At 37.8% G+C, this 22,860-nt stretch overlaps 1 protein-coding gene and 1 long non-coding RNA gene across 2 annotated transcripts in view; both read right to left on the bottom strand.

The window, feature by feature from the left end:
- LOC145664237 (uncharacterized) overlaps positions 1–19,808 on the bottom strand; it is an 82,979-nt gene extending 63,171 nt beyond the window's left edge. The window contains exon 1 of the long non-coding RNA XR_014127337.1: positions 17,801–19,808. This is a non-coding gene — a long non-coding RNA (uncharacterized LOC145664237). The remainder of the gene's footprint in view (positions 1–17,800) is intronic.
- A 969-nt stretch (positions 19,809–20,777) lies between these two features.
- LOC145663612 (N-acetylated-alpha-linked acidic dipeptidase 2-like) overlaps positions 20,778–22,860 on the bottom strand; it is a 68,871-nt gene continuing 66,788 nt past the window's right edge. The window contains exon 16 of the mRNA XM_081729720.1: positions 20,778–21,019. Within this exon, the coding sequence (XP_081585846.1) occupies positions 20,824–21,019 (196 nt within the window). The 3' untranslated portion in view covers positions 20,778–20,823. The remainder of the gene's footprint in view (positions 21,020–22,860) is intronic.

Below are 22,860 nucleotides of genomic sequence, written 5' to 3'. Positions count from 1 at the left end.
GCGTGACGAAAGATGCAAGTGCGTTGGGTGTGACGCGAAGCACACTGTCGGAAGTGAAACCGATCTAACAAAGATTCCAGGTAAATCACATCGGCGAAGAGGAATAGAGAACGGAAGGAAATCTTTACTAAGAGATTTCGCCTAGCATTAAAGCGAATTGTCACTCAATACCTTTGGACAATTGCTATGCTAGTGACGAAAGAACTCATCCAACATCTCCTCCATCCTACGTCGAGAATCATAGACTGTCTCGAGTTACATGACAATCACATATGAGGTTAGGTTGCACGGATGAAGCCATTAGTAAGGGATCATAATGCTTCAGTACGACGTCAATGGTATCACAAGCAATCGACATAGACCGCTGATGACTAGAAACGTGTAACATTGTCATATTAGTCAGTGTGTACATGATTTCAGAACACATTAAAACATGGCGACGACCGTGTGATGCTTTGGGAAGAAATACCCTGATTTAGATTTTGCCTGTACTAGCCCTTACCGCTCAAGTCACTTTTGGGGTGAGGACTTCTGCCCGGAAAATACTGATTTACGCAGCAAAAGCTCCCACTTAAAATTTTGAAAGTTGACTCCCGAAAGGCAAGAAGAAGAGGACCGAAGTGAACTAAATTGTACACAGATATCGTAGACCCAAAATGACGGAATATGTATTTCGTATTTTCCTAGAAAAAATGGTTAGGTGGGGCACGGACAACTCAAAACTTTTCATCACCAAATATCAAAAGTGCTAAGACCATGTCAGGAGTGCCTAAAGGACATGAAGAGTTGTAACGGAACATTATGTAGAGACAATACGCAAAAGTAAACGAATACATGTTTTTCTTTGTTTTGTTTTCTACCCAAAAAAGGTTTCAGGGCACAAACCTCTCCCTCTGAAATGTTGAAATTTGATGCCCGAAAGGCAAGAAGTGGATCAAAGCGAACGAAATTGTGCACAGGTATTCTAGACCCGAAATGAGGGAATATGTGTTTCGTATTTTTCTAAAAGAAAAAAAAAAACAGCTGGGTGGGCACGGACTCCGCAAAACCTTTGATCACAAAATACCAAAATTGCTAATAACAGTATGTCAGAAGTACCTAAAGGACATGAAGAGTTGCAACGAAACTTTGTGTACGGACAATACGCAAAAAGGAAATGAATACTTGTTTTCTTTCATTTTCTGCGGAAAAACTGTTTGAGAGTGCAAAAACCCCCACTCAAAATTGTGAAAGTTTACGCCCTAAAGGCAAGAAGAATTGGACTGAAGTAAATGTAATTGTGCACAGATATAATGTACGTAAAATGAGGCAATACGTGTTTCTTATTTTCCTGAAAAAAAAAAAAAAAGTGGCGTGGAGCACAGACCCTTTCAAACCTTTGATTACGAATTATCAAAAGTGTTAATAAGTATACGCTAGAACTGCCTAAAGGATATGGTGAATTGCAACGAAACTTTTTGTAGGGACAATACACAAAAATAAGCGACAATGTGTTTTAGTCTGTGCGGAGAAACAGTGTTGGGGCTAAGGCCTCCTTCGAGAAAAGTATATATTAACTTAGAAGAACAGGAAGGAGGGATCGAAGCGAATGAAATTGTGTGTGGATATTGTATATGTAAAAAAAGGCAATTCATGTTTCCCAATTTTCACCATCCGATTTGCTTCAAATTTGGTACATCAAAAGTAAACAGAAAATAAATCGACACGTGTTTTTGTTTATGTGACAATTGCTCGTTTGTCTGTCTGTTTGTACCACGCTAGAGGGCGCAATGTTCAATCTTTGAACTTGAACTTTTGCGGGTAGAAGCAGGACACACTCGAAATTCACTGTACTGATCCTAACTTTTAGGTCATCTGTCTATTGGTAAAAGTTCTCTATTTTAACACTAGCCGCTTCCTACGTATAGCGTATTTTATAGTATTTTTGGGGCACCTTTAACCCTTACAATATATTTTCATATAAAAACACGTGTTGATTTATTTTCTGTTTACTGTTGGTGTGCCAAATTTGCAACAAATCGAATTTGAACAATTCGGGAACATGAATTGCCTTATTTTACATGTATAATATCTACACACACACTTTCATTCGCTTCGATCCAATCCTTACTGCTCTTCTACGATAATATTTACTTTTCTCGAAGGCCTTGGCCTCAACACTGTTTCTCCTCATAAACTAAAAACACATATTCGTATATGTTTTGCTTAACACTCCACTCACTACCTTTTTACCCCCCTTACCCCCAAAAGACAAGCCTTACCGAAAATAATGTTCCACACGACTATACTAACATTACGGATGAGTGCTATTGTATTTTGTAACAACCTGGTTAACTGGTTTGCGTGCGGTTTAAGATTGAAACAGAATGTGTCGGTTTATTGTAATTTGGTTCAGTTTTGTTTGAAAACAGACATTATAGTGCCACTTTTCAGAATATCCATACATATTTTGGAAGTTCCGAAAGATATGTAATGGTTTCGTTTTAGGTTAAAGTATTCTGAATCTGCTGTTTCACTTTTGAATATTATTACGATTCCTCATGTTTTTCCCTCTATATATTTTTGTGAAAACATGTTAATGAGCAATAGAAAATGCAACTGTTTTTTTTTTTTTGGTTCTGTTTGGCTTCGGTTAACCGATTGAAAATGAAATCTTTGCTTTTAATATCCCATGATTATACCTATTAGCTTAAGGGAGACCATGATTAAAGTAAATGAATTATGATGGACGAATTGGTGGAAGGAGAAAGTGGGAGGAAACTGAAGTGTCCCGGAGAAACCCAAGAGCACGATGTTGTCCACCTCAAGTTTACTTGCCTTAGGAACGAACCAGGTACCCCACCCTCAGATGGTTCAGTACTCGCGGTTCCGGGTTCGATTCCCGGTGGGTGATCCTTTGAAATTGTACATGTCCACAATGTATCTGTGTTCCCGCCCCTGTCCTTCAAGTTTACTAGAAATAACTGTAAAACGAGTATTACCAATTATATAATAGAGACAAGTTACGGTGAATCAGAAAAGAAAGTGGTCTGAGGCACCAAGTTCCAGTTAAGGGTTCGAATTACTCTTAAAACCACCTTCTCGTTCATGCCCTTGCGTGTTTGTATGTCTATTTTCGTTTTCTAACTTAAATTTGAATTCTCTCCACTATAGTATTTTTATCGTAACCGAAATCAGTGTGCATCGTCCTTATCGTAAACGTGTACAACTTACTGCATACACGATTATTTTCTTACTCTTACTTAACACAGCAGTCTTAGCGTAGTGGCGTCAGCATTCGTTTCGTAATTTAGGGGTCTAAGGGTCGATTCCCTCTGAGGTATCTAAGGAATTTTTTTTTATCAATTACAATATTCATACTTTTGATATATAATAAAATGAAAAATACTCAATTTCTTTCGGTCTTACAAGTTGGGGTAAAGACATACCGAAGAGCCCTCGCGATCGAGGTCGAGATTTAATTCGCAGTCGCTATCTCGATGTGCAGGTGTAGATGAATGAATGGCGCACATAGCGAAGAGGTCGCATCCTCGCTGTAAGTTCTCAGTTTGAGGAGAAACGTTACAATAACGGGTGTGTAATTATTGCATAAAAATCACTGCAAAACGACATTTTAAAACTGAAAGAACCAAACAGTTTATAAATAGGGATGGACGTGAGACGAGTCATGAGAAATGATAAAGTCACGTCTCTTGTTTCGCAAAAATATTTGAGTCTCATCTCTTGTCCATCTTCTTCAATAAATCTAAGACTTTTATATTCTTTCAATTTTTTATGAAGAAACACCCTCTTCCAGCAATCAGGAAGAAATTATTTCCCACATAAATATTGTTTTTAAAAGAATATTAGAACGCATGCTCTTTAGGTTTCGAGGTGAACTGAGTTTTAACTTCAGCAAATGAAGTTTTGTCACTGTAATTCCATTATTCTATGTTTCCTCGCTATGGATACGGGCGTCTTTACAGGTATTTCTTTACCTTATATCAGTAACGAACTTAGAAGAACACCTTTTTCTTTATTAATCTCGGAATTTAGTTGTTATGGAGTTTTTAAGTATAGATGTGATTAACAGTAGCTTCTTTTATACTTTAGAAATTCTACAATTTACGGACTTCAGTCCGAAAGGCCCCTCACTTTAACCGCCATTGCCTTATATAATAATAAGCTACTGTATAATTCTCAAATAAATACGAATAACTTATCTGACATTAACATTTCAGTTGCAATTTTCTTTCATTCTCTACTTAAAACGTCCCTATTATGGTGTTTCTTATCCCATATTTCTGGAACATTTCTCAGTAGTTCTATTAATATATCTTTCATAATCAAATTTAATAGTGCAACAAAACCTTTCGATCATAAACACACACAATCCTCTGCATACAAAACTCTAAACGAATAGAGACTTTATTCCGTGCAGCGCTTCAGGGAGAACCAATTAGAAAACGAGCCACAGCGATGCTTCCACTAAACATCGATATAAAAACAAACTTGGTTGTTTATCATGGCGACCACTAATTCACTCTCTCGGTTGACCTCTAGGTTGCGATGTAGCGTACATATTCGGATGCGCTCACCTATTTGAATCCATGGTTTTGTGCCAGTATCGAGGGTGTGACCTCGACTTAAACCTCGGTCGCGACGTCTCTTCGGTATGTTTCTACCCTTAGATTCGAAACGGTTTTCTTCACAGGGGAAATATTAACAACATGACGTTTAATGTCTACAACCTTCATTCGTACTGTCTGAGAACGTAACGTGTTTAGCAAACAATTCATGAAAACATAAGAGTCATCTTTAGGGCCTAGTATGAGTCATAAATGTGTTTGAAACGTTATCGAAACCTAACAACCTTGCATACGTCCCCACAACTGGGCTACTGAACTCATAAGAGCCCTAAGAAAAATTATACTTTTAAGCTTTACGTTCCATGATTATTCCGGCTAAGCTGAAGGAGACGTGGATGATGAAAATGAAAGAAATAGCGGAATAAAGAATGTGGAACAAAACAAATCCTTAACCTTTCTGGAATATTGTGAACCATTAAATTCACAGAACTTCAGTAATAATAATAATAATAATAATAATAATAATAATAATAATAATAATAATAATAATAATAATAATAATAATAAAATGTTTAAAGTTGCCCTCAAATTCGACAAAACTTACAGATAAGTCGGGATTTCGGGAGGGTGTCCGGACCTCCAGAACACACCTCCGCAATTACCAAAATTTTAAACGACAGCGTTCCACGAAAGTTTCGTGTACAGTATCCCCCCTAACCACAAAAGTATCCCCCCTAAGTGATCTAATTCAATTACTTGGGGTCCAGGTAATTTGCAGTTGTGAGAACGCCTAGACAAATTGTAGTATCCCACTTTCACCACGGTGTAGAAGGGTTATTACAATTTATAGTTTGTCATATTTTAGGTTCTGGTGTTGATTGAGACTCCCACAGTAAAGAATACTATATCAGAAAGTCAACTAGCAGCCTATAATTCCTTGTAATATTTATTGTATGATGTATTATTTAACAAAGCAACGTGTTCAAAACAGCCACTTTCTAGCTTTACACAATATAAATAACATCCATTCATCACATATCATTATATTTATTTTCAATATTTATTTTCATATTATTATCATACTTATCACATTATTTTCTTTTGAGGGCTGATTTAGTAAGAAGACAGTAAGATCATCTCATCAATATATACATATATGTATCATCATCCAGTTAATGAGTGACCCTTTAATTCTGCGTTACGACAACTAATCATTTTACTATTCGGTAGATTTTTTATTTGTACTTACAACATTATATATGAATTGCAGTTGGTATAGCTTTGATGTTTGATCCGAGGCACATATATTTTAACGATATATTTTACAATAATCCATCTTAACTCACTCACAAAATGTCTTCTTTACTATAAAACTTATATTAGTTTGTTTATCCAATAACGATTCGAAAAAATTATTATTTTTTTTTAGATTTGGTAAATTTTAAATCACCTGGTACAGACCAGTATCCCCTAAAACATTCTCAAGAACATTTTGTAATGCGTCGCTCAGCTATACAATAGCGGCGCATTACAGACTCCCCCTTGTCAGATATATATATATATATATATATATATATATATATATATATATATATATATATATATATATATATATATATATATATTCATACTGAGCAATTTCATAAAACTTGTAAAACTAGAAACTTGCAATCAAGTTTCTTGAAACATTTAGATAAACACAATTGACATAAAATAATTAACTTGAAAAGAAACATTAACAACATTTAAACTTTACCAATTGAGCTCAGTATTAAACAACAAACACGTACTATCCATCCTAACACCAATATATTTTTTCTTTTTCTTACGATGACAGTTTCCTCGGTTGTCCTTACACCGACATCGTCCTCTCATATCAAATTTCTTCTTTTGCCTCTTCCTAGGAATCACGCATCTTTTTCTTATTTTTCTTAGTTTGTGAGGTTTCCAATGCTCCAATTGTCTTTTCATATATCCTTTGTTCCTCCTTCGTCTGTAGCTTATCTTCTTTTCCTTGCACTCCGTTTCTTCTTTTCTTTCTTTCTATTGTTGTCCCTCTGTTTCCTCCTTTCTTTCTTTCTATTTCTACTTCTTCCACTTGTCATTCTTTTTCTTTTCCACTTTGATCTATCGATTAGCTTTTCCTGGCACTTAAGTTTCTTCCTTTCTTTCTTTCTATGTAGGTTTCTCCCATTTCTTTCGTTTCCCAGTTTCTTGTTCCATCTTCCATTCGATTTAGCTTTCCTTCTTTTCTTCTTCTTTTTCCTAAGGTTCCATACATAATTTCGAGTTTTCTTTTTCCCCTTCCAGCACTTCCAATTTCTGGTTTTCTTCCTATCTGTATATTTTGTCATAGCTGAAAATCCTTGAGATAATCCTTGTTCCAATTTCATACAATTGTTGTTTTCTTCCTCAGCAATAAGTCCCTCTTCATCATCTTCTTCTTCTACTTTAGTTGTATTACTTTCAACACTTGGTTCTTCAGCGTCTATCTTATCCATTACATGTTCTTCCTTGGCACTGTCTTCTTCGTCCTTTCCGACTTCTTTCGCACTGTCTTCTTCGTCCTTTACAAGTTCCTTCGCACTGTCTTCTTCGTCCTTTCCAACTTCTTTTTCTCTGTCAATAATCTTGTTTTGTTCTTTTCTATCTCCAATTATCTCATGCCGAATTTCCAAGAACTTATTGTCGAGCTGCAGAGTTAGCAATGAGAACTTTTGGTCAATTTTATTTCTTAAGTATTGTTCAAAATCAACGATGGTTCGATTAAATTCACTCCTCCTACCTTCCAAGAATTCTGAAAAGGTTTTATAGCTCTTAACGTTAGTTTCTGTCTTCATTACTTTCATGACGATACCTCGGATCACATCTACCGCTTCCAACTGCATTACTTTTCATCACTAGATGTTTTCTTTACTGCCGTCGTACTCTTCATCTACACCCAAAACTTCTACGTCAACGGTCGCCATTTTGTAGTATCCCACTTTCACCACGGTGTAGAAGGGTTATTACAATTTATAGTTTGTCATATTTTAGGTTCTGGTGTTGATTGAGACTCCCACAGTAAAGAATACTATATCAGAAAGTCAACTAGCAGCCTATAATTCCTTGTAATATTTATTGTATGATGTATTATTTAACAAAGCAACGTGTTCAAAACAGCCACTTTCTAGCTTTACACAATATAAATGACATCCATTCATCACATATCATTATATTTATTTTCAATATTTATTTTCATATTATTATCATACTTATCACATTATTTTCTTTTGAGGGCTGATTTAGTAAGAAGACAGTAAGATCATCTCATCAATATATACATATATGTATCATCATCCAGTTATTGAGTGACCCTTTAATTCTGCGTTACGACAACTAATCATTTTACTATTCGGTAGATTTTTTATTTGTACTTACAACATTATATATGAATTGCAGTTGGTATAGCTTTGATGTTTGATCCGAGGCACATATATTTTAACGATACATTTTACAATAATCCATCTTAACTCACTCACAAAATGTCTTCTTTACTATAAAACTTATATTAGTTTGTTTATCCAATAACGATTCGAAAAAAATATTATTTTTTTTTAGATTTGGTAAATTTTAAATCACTTGGTACAGACCAGTATCCCTTAAAACATTCTCAAGAACATTTTGTAATGCGTCGCTCAGCTATACAATAGCGGCGCATTACAAAATGCAATCCAACTCACACGTATTTTTTCTCAGCACTGACAGCAGTTGGTAGCCCTGATCCAGGTATTTATCCAGGTAAAATTGTAAAGTAGGTGACTAACGAAACAGTCCTCCATTATAAGATGAATCCATGGTTCGGATCGTGTTTTACAAAGAACACCATATATTTATCTTAATATTGTTGTGTATGTAATGTATTATTTCTTTATATACTGTTTGTTTAGAGAAATAAAAATACTGATCACGCATGAATCAGGAAATGCTTGAAAGTAGACGAAAATATCAAATCTCGAACTACTGATGGAAATAAGTTTGTAAATGATTGCCTACATTGACAGATCTTCTCCAATTCTCCTTTTCTTGCTGAAGGAGAGAAAATCATGCTTGTGACACTGAGTATGTATTGAAATTGAAACATTCCAAAAAGTTTGAAACTGGCAGGGATTTTGGGGCGAATAGAAGTTCAATACACTAACCACGTATCTTCATCTTTCATCTAAACTATTACCTAGTTAAAATCGTTGCATGTAAGACTATACAAGATACTAATGCTGGTATAAGGAGATTTTCCTTATGAGCGTCACGATGACTTACACGAAATTTCCTTCTTTGACTCAAAAACAAGTTATATAGACCTTCTTCAATGAGAAAAATATCACGAAACATCCTTCAAGTTGAGACTACCTTCTCGATTTTAACTGCTCCCGATTTACATTACTACTATTCTTCCTCATCATAACTTCTAATTTCAAAAGAAGAAAAGTCGGCAGCATTTACGCTGATCCCAAGAGTTTCAATATTCGCGCGTTACCCTGTATTATTTTTCGCGCGCTACCCTAGCCACCTGTTTGAAGTTTTTCCTGTAAAATGAGCAGAAAAATTTGGGCAAGAGAACAAAACCTAACCAAACTCTGCGGGGCTTCTAACCCGTTCCTACTACTACTATTAAAACTATTACTACTTTTAGAGTGCGCTGGCTCAATAGTAGAGCGTTCACCTCCTATGCTTGGGGTCCCTGCCTCGATCCCAGCGCGCGCCGTGTGGACTTTGTGATGGACAAGCACCGTGGGTTTTCTCGGGGTTCTCCCGTTTCCTCCCACTGTCTTAATTCCACCGTTTCACTCATCTCTCATCATCACCGTCTCCTTTAGCCTAACCGGCATAAACGTGGGACGTAAATCTTAAAGATTTCATTTTTACCAGTAACAATTTTTACACTATCATTTCTGCAAGGAAAGGCGTTGACGTGAAATACGTATAACTGACCATTTCCATTTTGTTTCTGTTGCGTTTTCTTGTTACTATTCCTACTATTATATTCCCAAAATCATCAAACGATGAAAAATTTAAAATTATTAAACACTAATATACATCGTGATTTCTCCTTGTGAAAATTCTATCAAGATTAACAATACGATACAACCACGAAAAACAACACGTCCTACGCAAACGGATTTTTCAGTGGCATCAAAACATAAAAACCTTCAAAGTGATAATATCAAGCTTATTCAAGGTGATGGTGTAAAAAACATATTAGTTAAAATCTTCAAGGTGTCTATTTTAAATTAAAAAAAAACATATTTTCCAGAATAAACAGTGCCTTGTTAAAACTAAAACAGTTTTTAGTGATACTATAAAACCAGGCATTTTTAAAAATTATGATCATTCGACCTACACCTGCTAAGAGTGTGGTATGGTACATTTATTCTGCGTCCAGAGGAACCACCCAGGACTGACAGCGGTGATGGAAGGCCTGTGTTTGTGAGTATGAGCTTTGCGCTGATGAACTTTTGCATGACATAAATGTCGTGAACGGAGGACTACAAGACATTATAAACACACGAGAGTATCAGGGATTTCTCCTTGATAGACCCTACCATTGTACTACTTATATTACACATCATGATTTTGTAAATATTGTTTGTATCTATATCGTTTACATTTATGGTGTCGGTTTTAATAAATACCACAAATATATGACACTTGTCATTTTATTAAAATTCTGACTACTTAACGTGACAGTTTATTGTTGCTACATTCAGTAACATAATTAGTATCATATTATTAGTAACATTAAACATATTATGGCTCCCCCAGAGGAATCTCTCTCGTGTGGTTCTTAGTGTCTGTGTTCCTCTTTTCACACATATAAGGCACTTTTTTGCTTTGTTAACTCCATTGTGGTCATTTCATTTCTCACATTCTCTTGTCATGCCCACGACTCGCAGTCAGGCTTCTTTCATTCCCTTAAACACACCTCAAGCTCAAAATTCAAACAATATGGCAGGTATCTCTTCCATCATTCCCGATATATACAGTGCGTCCAAGGAACAACGCGCGGATTTATTTTTACAAAATTTTTTGAAGATCGCACTGGTCAATAACTGGGATGACTCAAAATGCATAAAGATTTTCGAAAAGTCCCTTTCTGGACCCGCTCAACATTGGTTCTCCACCCAAAATCTCTCTACCCTTCCCTGGTCAACCGTCCAACAAAAATTCCTAAAACAATTTGGCGACGAACAGGTTCCACGATCTCGCATTCATCAGTATAGGGCTCGAGTTCAACTCCCTAATGAACCACTTTCTCATTACGTTTTCGCAAAGAAATTTCTGGCAGATCAGGCATACACGCAATTAGATTTTCAGGAGTTTCTTTTAGAATGCGTGTCGAGTATGACACCCGAGAACATACGTTGGTTTGGCACTCGCACCATATCTGACTATCCCACATTTATTGATGAGGTTACAACCTTAGAACGCACTCAGCTCATGGCCCAAAAGCGAGAAACGGACTCTTCCTTTTCACGCCAAACTTCAGATGTCCCAACTTCTAGCGCCATTCAAGAACTAACTCATCAAGTTTCACAGTTACAGCTTCATCTCAACACCCTTTCAAATTCTCAACCTACCTCTGTTCATTTCGCTCCTACCCGTTCTCGTTCTCCTAGTCCTCACAATCACAACACCCTCTCTCCTAACCATAAATCCCTTCCCTTTCCACGGTCCCTCTCACCCCATCCGCCGTCCTCCTGTCTCCAACATTCTCATTCCACCAATCCGACCTCTTCTTCTTCTCACTCGTGTACTCATTGCTCCACACACCCATATTATTGTTGTCAATGTACCGCCTCCTCTCATTGTCAAACTGTCCCTCAGTCTCCCCCAACTCGTAACACTCCACGAAATGATCACAATAACGACTCTCGTAAAGGCAAGAACAATAAGCGTTTTAATAAGCATTCTTCCCAACCCCAAAACGTCTATACTACACAACAGCCAACCATACCCATTCCCCCATATCCATTCTATCATCCCTTTTTCAATATCCTACCCCTACCCACCTACCCTCACTCCCCTCCCCTTCCCCTGTCTCCACAAACTCTCGTACCAATAAACCAAAAAACGCCAAAAATTAGCGCGAGAGCGCACCAGTCTCCTCGCGCTTAATTCTCCCTCATCCCCTTCTTCCCCTCCCTCTTCCTCAGATTACCTCCAATTACCGTTGCACTTCAAAGGCAAATTACCTTACGTAAAAGCCCGTTGCATGACCAAGGATGTTTTCTTTTGCCTTGACTCTGGTGCTGAAGTCAGTCTCTTTCCAGCCGACCAACTCGACCCTTCGGTTCGTACTTTTAAGCTTCACACGGTTCTAAATGGTCTTTCACCATCTCCGGTACATCTCTCCCGTGCTACCATTCTCAACTTAAATTTTAATGGTCATCAATACTCTGTACTTTTTCGTTTGGTTCCTTTCAAAAACTTTCCTGCTATCCTTTCCAGTAAATTTCTTCAAGACCATCAAGCAACCCTTGATTTTGACAAAGGCATCCTATCATTACGTCATCTAGGTCGCATGCCTCCAGCCGATAATGCAATACACAGCGTTAATACAAACACATTTCACTTTTTCAAAAAACATCCCACTCCTCACATTGTTTTTCAAGCACGTAGGAGACTTGTCATACCACCCCGTTCAGCTAAAGCAGTTCCTCTCAAGGTTAACGGTCACTTTCCAAATACATCCTTCCGGCTACATACTCCTATCTTACGAAACTTAAGTAACTGTTATATGACGCATGCTGTTGTTTCCATAGATAACCTTGTTTTGCCACTTGCAAACGTCTCGTCTCGTCCCCAGATTATAAAGGCCAATACTCCCATTGTTATTGGTTCTATATTTTCACCACCGGAACAAAACACTAACGCTTACACCATCAGACAGGTTCATTTTCCCACGGACGAGGACGCTTCACGACACAAAGCACAACGCCTTAAAGAAATCGGTCATCTCATTGACATTAACAAATTTCACTTTTCCCCTGACATGAACGAACATCAAACTGCTCAAATGAAGGCGCTACTTTCTGAATATGCTTTTCTTTTTCAATGGCACGACAATGATTTTACAAAAATACCCACCTTTTCGGCCACGTTAGACTTAGAATCAGACGTTCCCTTTCAGTCCCCCCAATTCGTCATTCCACACAGACTTAGACCGCGAGCAAGAGAGCTCGTCCTGCGCCTCATTAATCAAGGAGTGTTTGAACAATCAGATTCTCAGTATAGAAATAACATATTATTTGTTTTAAAACCAAATTCCAAAACTGAGCTAAGGGCCGTTTTTGATCTCAGGGGCCTTAACTCCCGTTCCAGAACAATAGCTTCTCCTTTAGAAGATATACAGGACGTTCTAGAGTCTCTTTCTGACTCAGTTTGGTTCAACTCCTTTGATTTACACTCCAGTTTCTATCAATTAGACTTAGATCCCAAGGACAGACCGGCCACTGCGTTCTCCATTAAGGGTCTTTCTCTCCCTTTCAATCACCTTCAGTTGACATCTGTTCCTCAGGGTTTCAAAAATGCCTCCATTTTACTTCAACAAGCTCTTCAAACCATTTATAGGGACATCTTCCCCAACAATATTACATCATTCGTTGACGACATGTATGTCCACGCAGATTCATTCGATCAGATGATGATTGTGCTTCGTGCCTTCTTTCAGCAAGCCGCCAAACATTCTCTGCTCTTTAACATTAAAAAATCAGTTCTCGGATCAAAAAGAATTAAATGTTTAGGCCATATTATTGACAATCACACTCTACAACCTGACCCTGATAAGATTTCGGCTTTAGCTCAGGCACCCAGACCGGCCACTCTCAAAAGCCTCAAAAGCTGGTTAGCCAGTGCAAATTTTTTCCGACGTTTTTTCAAAAATTTTTCCATCATTCTTGCACCCCTTTATCAGGCTCTGTCAAACAATCCTAAAAAGCTCATCTGGACTCCTGAGCGCGTTCAAGCGTTTGAAACAATGCAGAAACTTCTAACCTCACCCCCCGTACTTGCTCTATATTCAACCCGCAATACACACCACATTCTCATGACAGACGCCGCATCAGTAGGCGTCGGGGCGGTGTTATTACAGAAAGATCTCACTACTAACGTTGTGCAACCTGTTTGCTATGTCTCTTCCAGACATCCCAAAACCGTTTCCCCCCTTCCCATCTTCCATCAAGAATTATATGCAGTGTACTTTTCTCTTCGGAAATTAGAAAAATATTTGTTAGGCCACCATTTCACCCTAGTTACTGACAATATTTCTCTTCTTGCCGTTCGGAAAACAATTGTTCCATCCCCAAAAATTTTGAGATGGTTAAACTACATTAATACATTTGACTTTACAATCAAACATGCAAAAAGCCATCAGAACCCCATAGCTGATTATCTTAGTAGGCATCCTGCTCCTCTTACGCAAGACACGATAGACATGGACAATGAAGTTGTGCCTGATTCTGTACTTCTAACCATCGATAACAACTTGGATCTATCTCGCCTACAGGGTGAAGATAAATTCTTCTCCAAAATTATCGAGACTCTTAACAAACGAGACGAGACAGATCCTTCATTCCAACGTCTCAACAAACAATACGTTATTCAGAAAGGCATACTTTACAAAAAACTGTACCGAGTACCTAACTCTCGATTACTGCTCTGCGTACCCGATAGTCTTAAACCAGCTTTATTCGATGAGTATCATGACTCAATGACTCACATAGGTTTTACCAAGATGTATTGGATGTTGCGATACAAGTATTTCTTTCCGCGCCTAAAATCATGGCTAGCTCAGAAACTTAAATCATGTAAAGGCTGCGCCATCTTTAAACGCAATTACATGCCTAATAACCCCACAATTCAGCGTTTTCCTCAGTCAGGCCTATTTGAAACCTTTTCTTTGGACCTAGCAGGCAAGCTAATACCCAGCGATCCCGAAGGTTTCCAATACTTTTATGCAGCTACGGACCACTGTACTGGATTCACCATTACTCATCCCATAACAACTCCAAACAGCGACAACTTCATCAATTTCATCACAAACCATATCATTCTTCCATATAATACTCCTCGCACAATCTACTTAGATCTTCAGAGTTCACACCGGTCTACCGTATCGTTAAACTTTCTCAAGTCTCTTAACATAACAGTTAAGTACGGCCTACCCTATCAACATCGTTCTCTAGGCACAGTCGAACAAAGATTAGGCTCCTTGCAAACGAGTCTCAAATTTCTGTGCCAAGACAACCAGAAATTTTGGCCTCGCTTCCTTGCGCATGCCACTGCGGCTCTGAATAAATCACCCTTAACTTCCATTGGTCTCTCTCCTCATTTTCTCCTCTATGGCGTTCATCCCACCTTACCATTAGACAATTTGCTACATGTTCAACAAGAAACTTTGAATACTAATGATCGCCTACTTGCACTCAAAGAAATGAGGGACCTCGTTGAATTTCGAAAACACCAAGTTTTCACTGATCTGAAGAAGCGCATTGAGAAGGTCAAAAATCCAACACAGTTCTTCCCTGACAGTTTAGTTATGGTCTTAGATACCTCAACAAAACCTAACACTTGTAAGCCATTATCCCGTCTTTATAAGGGACCCTACAAAGTGATTTCGAATGTCTCGGCTGATGAGTATCTTCTAGATATTGATGGGAAGCCAACGGTCATTGCTAAGACCCGTTTGAAACTGTACATCCCACCTACAAACCCAGATCCCGAATTTGAGTATAAGTACAAGCGCTTCCTCAGTACCTCTAAATAGGATCCGACCACACATTACTTCAAAACCCAACTACCAATTACATTTCACGTTATGTTTTGATTATCTAATTTAACGTTCCTAGTGAAACATGATCCCTTTCTGTAGTACCACACTGGCACAACTTCCGACTTTGTCTCTCGTTATGCCATAATTACAGATACAGGTAGGCAACACACATTACAGGCAATATTTCTCCCGTGCGGCATTTTTTTTTCTTCCGGTAGTTCATTATTATTGCATATGCTTCGTCTCCTGTTTTAGGCAACCCGCTGTACATGTACTATTTCTCCCGTGCAACAACTCCTAGTTACGCTCATAACAAACTCTACGCTTTTCCTTCTCCCCATAAGCAATATACCGGCATCATTCATTATTCACGTCATTTTTCTTTCCTAGACGCGTAAGGAAAGACTTTCCATCTCATTTCCTTCTTGCGTCCTTTTTCGGGAACGGCTGGTCCGACCCCACTTGATATCACTAAGGTCGCTAGGATGAAATGCTTTCTCTCATCCCACACCCATACATTACAGTCAATATATCACAATTATGTGACTTTTTTTCTCTCTCTTCTTTCAGGCTTATTCTCTCCATCCTATTTGTATCAGCTTCAGGCACGTTCATGCCACAAGGCGTACAGTTTGTTAATGGCATTGACTATATTCCCCTTCCCCAAGCGATCCCCTATTCCCAAACCTTTCCTTTAATCTATAACATTTCAACACCTACCTTTCAGTCCATCAATTCAACCATAGAATGCAAAACTAATACTTCCCGGTTGTGTACCCATTTTCAAGATTTTCTATCCTCAATAAATTCTCTGTCTAATGACATTCAAACTTCTACATACTTGGTTAAATTTCTTTCTAACGGAACCCCTTCTTCAAGGACTCCGAGACCCCAAAGAGGTCTTTTTAACTTCATCGGATCAGCATTAAACTTTCTCACAGGAGTTGCTACTGAAGACCAAATACATTCAACTAAAATTAATTCCGAACAACTAAAGACACACGTACAAGAGCTTGAAAACCATGAATCTGTTCTCAGTTCTAAATTTTCTGATATTTCTCATCAGGTTGCAACACTTGCTGAACAAACTTCTTCTTCCTTCAAAGATGTGCAAACAACGGTTTCTGCTCTCATTGCCGATGAGACACGCCTACTTGAAGCCATGCGCACGGATCACTCCTCTTTTGTTACTTTCTCTAAAATGTATTTAAAATTTGACAACGCGATCCTCCTTATGCTTCGTCAGTTACTTTACTTAATTAATTTTAACGACATTTTTGACCAATGTAAAGAAAACCGGTTATCTCCTCAAATCATACCAGTTCATCAGTTACATTCTGACTTACATGATTTTAATCTCAAATTGGTTTCAAAAAATTTACGCGTCAATCCCGTTTTGACAGCACCGATCATTTACACCCTACCCCTTACCACTTGCTATTTCTTTCCCGATCATATCATTTTACACGTAAAACTCCCTGCTATTCCCCTCCATACGCTACCACGTTTATTTAAATTAGTTCCCTATCCGGTTGCGTCAGCTCAACAAAATTGCTATTTACAGCTTCCTTCCAATTTTGTTGTCTTCATGGATAAGCAAGCTATCCCTTTTTCTCCGGCTGATCTTACATCTTGTTCCTTCTCATCTAAACATTTCTTGTGCAAAATCCCTACTATTTATAATCATACAATAGCTTCTTGTTTACACACTTTGAAATATCAACATATATCGGGCTTACTAAAAAACGCCTGTTCTTACAGCTGCACCCTCACACAACAGTTTACCATCACCCAAGTAGACGATCATCAATTTATTTTAACCCGACCACCCAACAACCTTCATTATCTTTTCCTTAATGGCACTGCCACGCCATTATACATTAATAATTCTTTAAATCTCCGTGTTACTTTACCCTGTGACACAAGCCTCCATTCAGGAATTATCGAACTCATACCCCGCTCTCATTTCTGTCTTCCGACCACAATCATTCCTGTCCATTTAGTCCTTCATCATATCCATATCATTGATTCCGATTTACTCCTCTTACCCGCTGATAGGATTCTCCCTTATAACTCCCTTCAAAATCTTCCCCTTAATTTTAGCCACCGCATAACACCAATCACAGCTACCAATTCTTCCTATAAACCGCCAACTTGGCTTTCCTGGCTTCCCACGGACGACTATCCCCCCATCTCTATCTCCTTCTCTCTCATCCTGTTTTCCCTCTCTATGATGAATACCCTCTTCATCTATATTTTACATCGTCGTACACACCAGTTACCTTTAACACCTACCACAACTCAGACACCCGAACTAATTCCCCTTAACTCACGTTAACTCTCCTTCCGCATCTCTTCCTAAAAAAAAAAAAAAAAAAAAAGACAATCTGAAAACTAAATCAAACAACTTTTTGGTACTTACCTCGTACCCTGTCCTCCGCCATTTGCATTCCTCGTTCTAGATATCTTAACAAATCCTCTCATTATGATGTTAATAAAACACAAACCCACCACCACACATTCGCGGACGGTACACATTGATTGCCATTGCTACTCGCGTCCCCATTTTTTTTTCTTAACACCCGTATACAAGCTCCTTTTGCTCACGACTGGCAACCTCATGCAGTTTCTCCCGAATCATTTGTCTTCCAGGTCAACTTACGGTACCTTGGCCAGGAATAAACTACGTCTCACTAATATATATATATATTTTTTCCTTCTGTCCTACTTAATGGCAAATTCACTCTTCATTTCTATACTTCTTCTACTATAACGGAATCTTTCGCTATCCACGACCATACTTCCGTACACAGCACACACAGTAATAGTAAACATGATCATAAAAAAAAAATCAATAAATAAATAAATAAATAAAAATAAAATAAGGGGCTCGTCTCTTACAATTTTTTTTTCTCTCTTTTCTTTTAGCATCCTCTTCTTTCTGGTTATACCCGGTGTTGCAGCTGGCGACTTTATTCCCATATCTTTATACATTGCAATCCCCCTCATCTTTCTCTTCTTTATCATTGGTGGCTTCTTTTACATCAAGTTTTTTTTAACTCATAAATTTCGTCGCTCCTTTACCCACCCAACGCCTACCAGCCACACTTACACCGTATCTTACACACCTCCCGCTGCTCCGAACCCAATCTATCTTCCTCTTTTTCATACCAATAACGTCACACACCCCGGAATCTCCGTATCTCCCTAAAGATTGATCAGGTGCCTTCTTCATTACAGTTCGCCATTATACATATTTTTACGTTATCCCTTTTGTTCCTTGTACGTTACTTTTGCAATTATCTCTTCTCCCTCTTTTCTTTCTTTTAGTCCTTTAAAAAAAAATAGGTTTTCACAATGGTCTTTAACAAGTAATTTAGTGCCTCCTGTCATGTAATTTCTTTTCCGCATCCGGCCTATTTTCACAAACGCACCTGGGCTACCCATCATCTTGCTACCCGTTTCCATGGATGATGCCTACCAAGTCGCAGTTTCCTTTTCTGGATGATGGACCTCTCGACTTCCAGACCACAAGATGCTGTCCATTCTGGCTCAAGGATCAAGCCTTCCAGATAGCAGACTTCCAGGAGATAGCCCTTGACTCTCGACGTGCTGCACCACCACGATCAGGATTTCCCGAGTTCCAGCCTTCCCGGATACACTATTGGGATCACGCTCGACATCTACACGGATCCAGCAGTTTTAGTGATTTTTTTTTTCTCGTGTGTGTGTTTACTAGTGCCTCCTTCCTCTAGTGTTTTTGTTTCTTTCTTTTGTGCACCAGCCTCATGGTTATAAAAGTCAAACGATGAAAAATTTTAAGGGATTCCATGTCACTGGTTCTCATGAACAGTTGACCATTGTACTTTATTAAAAAGGGGATTATTATATTCCCAAAATCATCAAACGATGAAAAATTTAAAATTATTAAACACTAATATACATCGTGATTTCTCCTTGTGAAAATTCTATCAAGATTAACAATACGATACAACCACGAAAAACAACACGTCCTACGCAAACGGATTTTTCAGTGGCATCAAAACATAAAAACCTTCAAAGTGATAATATCAAGCTTATTCAAGGTGATGGTGTCCAAAACATATTAGTTAAAATCTTCAAGGTGTCTATTTTAAATTGAAAAAAAAACATATTTTCCAGAATAAACAGTGCCTTGTTAAAACTAAAACAGTTTTTAGTGATACTATAAAACCAGGCATTTTTAAAAATTATGATCATTCGACCTACACCTGCTAAGAGTGTGGTATGGTACATTTATTCTGCGTCCAGAGGAACCACCCAGGACTGACAGCGGTGATGGAAGGCCTGTGTTTGTGAGTATGAGCTTTGCGCTGATGAACTTTTGCATGACATAAATGTCGTGAACGGAGGACTACAAGACATTATAAACACGCGAGAGTATCAGGGATTTCTCCTTGATAGACCCTACCATTGTACTACTTATATTACACATCATGATTTTGTAAATATTGTTTGTATCTATATCGTTTACATTTATGGTGTCGGTTTTAATAAATACCACAAATATATGACACTTGTCATTTTATTAAAATTCTGACTACTTAACGTGACAGTTTATTGTTGCTACATTCAGTAACATAATTAGTATCATATTATTAGTAACATTAAACATATTACTACGGTCTGTACAGAAAACATCAGTTTAGTAAAAATAGATAGAATTGGTAATTTCAATATACGACAGCTTTTATCCAAGGCAAACCATCGGTTACAAGGGATGAGGCATATGTGCATTCTAATTCCAGCAGAAAACATTTGTCAGAAATCCCGATGCTGCTAGGGAGAGTTAGGTGTACGGCAAAAGGAAAGAGAGGAAACATACATAGAGCGATGTGCGTGTGGAATGCTTCTGCTTGTCCAGGCGAGATGCACCCAGAAGAGAAAATTGTGGTGCAAGCAATTCTAAATTTAGTAAGTGCAAGCAAACAATTTATGTGTGTAACAAAGTAGCTACCATTATTTTTCTTTTTTGTTAATAGGGGATACCGAGGATCTCTGTTCCCTAACGCTACGCCACTGAACAGTATATAGCTTTAGTTTCCATTTGAACCACTAAAAACTGATAAAATATTTCTTCTTTTTTGATTATTACAATTTAGTAAAAAAACATTCGCTCCCTCAAGGAAAATAATAATAAGAATGGACCCGTAACTAGCTCAGAAGCATGTAATGTAGCCATTTTAAGTGTTATTTTTAAAAATTCTCTTATTGTTTACAAGTCTAGATTCCTGGTGAATTATCAGTAAAAGGCCCCCTTCGATCATTCGAAGTTATAAAATGTTCTCACAATGAATCTCCTGGGAAATGTTATCAGTAGACAGAAACTGATGTTTTTCTCAAATTTTAATTTACTAAAATTATATGCATAAATATTTATTACGTTGTTTCAAATCTATTACATTGTTATATATCATTTCTCATGACATCAGCAGCACTTCGTATGTAATAGATGATCTCTGCTAAGTGACTTCGCACTTGATCCCATCGCTGTGACTGCTCCGGTTCCGGGAGAGACTCGATGCCAAAAAGTAAATCAGTCAATCCTGAGAACGTTTGGCCACTGTACGAATCGGTCGAGCTTGGAGAAAATATAATGTGGCTAAAAAAAAGAGAAGATTGTGTGTTAAAGTTCAGTATTAACATTGTATTTTCTTTCTGAGTTTGAGCTATATATGGATATACAGGGGGAGTTTGTTTTAACTTGAGACCGTAAAATAGATGGAGAAATAGGCAAAAAAAAAAAAAAAATGTTCGAAATATAAAGTTAATAATTTCAAAAGAAAAATTCAAGGGGATAAAATTAGCAAACCTACCCTGGGCATGGGTGGAGGGGAAGGCAGTTTTGATAAGTTAAGGAGGAACTCCAATTTTTATTGTAGATTTGGATTCTACGGAGAAAAATAAGTTAATTTTATTCGATACATTGTTCCCAATTCGTGATAGATGGCATTGTAACTAGTGAAAACTAGGTTCGCGAAGTTTTTTTTTTTTTTTTCAGTTGAGTCTCCCACGTTTCATTCCAGAATAAATAAGCGATAAACAGGACCACTCTTTTCCTTTAAACATTTCCTCGTCTAGTGGTAGAATGTGTCGTGAAAGGTTTATCTGCATTCGTCATAGATTCAAATAATACAAATCTGTCATTCATAGCAGCGCAATTAGGTGCAGATTTGTGGAGTATCATTTATCACGAATCGAGAAAACTTTGTCGAATAGAGTTTACTTATTTTCCTCCGTAGAATCCAAATCTACGACAAAAATTGGGGGTCCTCGTTTAAGTTATCATAAATGAATTTTTCCCTTCAAAGTATTAACTTTTTATTTCGAACATTTTTTCGCCCAATGCTTATTGCTCTAGATATTTTGCAGTCTCATGTTTAAAAAAAGCTAATAGTATATATAAAGCGTATATATGTATATATAAAATTAAATGAAATAATTCTAGGGATTGACGAGAATCAGAGAAAATATTCGAAGTGATAAATTTACACCTTCCCTTAAATCAAATACTATCTCCTACAAATAGTTATATTCACGCACACTAGAGATTATGTACGAGATAGTTCCAATCCATTCTTCTTAGTTTCAGATGAAATTGTAAAATAATTTTAAAGAGAAAATAAAATTAGTTGAAATATTTCTATCCCCCAAAATTACTCACGATGTTCCTACAGGGGACGTCTGTTGTTCTACCCTCCCTATTCAAGGGATCTGGCTCCGTACGATTATATTTTTTATTTCCTAAACTAAAGTCTGCACTCAAAGGTTCATAGTTTGATGACGTAACGGCCATCGAGGGCTACTACAAGAAAATGAAATGAAGTGAAATCTTTGAGTTTTACGTCCCACGATTATGCCGGTTAGGATAAAGGAGACGGTGATGATTAGAAATGAGTGAAATGGTGGAATGAAGAAAGTGGGAGGAAACGGGAGAGCACCGAGGAAACACACGCACACGGTGTTTGTACACCACAAAGTTCGCTTGGCGGGGGCCGGGATCGAACCCGGGACACTAAGCACCAGAGATGAACGCTCTACCACTGAGCCACCGCGGCCCCAGCGCTACTGCAAGGGTTTTCAACAGTATTCCAAAAAGGTCTTCCGGCAATTGTATGCACTGATGGCTAGAGTGCAACGACGTATGAATGCAGACTTTTAATGCAGGAGATTGAACGCACCAAGTTTGGTGTTGAAGTTCACATTATGTTCCACAAATTTTGCCTGAACCAGTCGAGATATATGTGTATTTTCGCGTCGTCATCTTATCTTTGATAGAAAACAACAGTACCATAGAACGCAACTATAGCCAGATATCGTCTAAAATATCCACATAATCTGAGATAGGAATTCGTCCTCACCTAGATTTGGTTCGCACGCACTATTCACCTTCACTGATGAAGTGTTGCCAAATTCTGTGTCCTTTCATCGTTTTAGATACTT

The sequence above is a fragment of the Thermobia domestica genome, chromosome 11 (assembly GCF_964235325.1).
Source record: "Thermobia domestica chromosome 11, izTheDome1.hap1.1, whole genome shotgun sequence".
NCBI classification, from domain to species: Eukaryota; Metazoa; Arthropoda; class Insecta; order Zygentoma; family Lepismatidae; genus Thermobia; species Thermobia domestica.
This window is presented reverse-complemented; position numbering and strand designations above follow the sequence as displayed.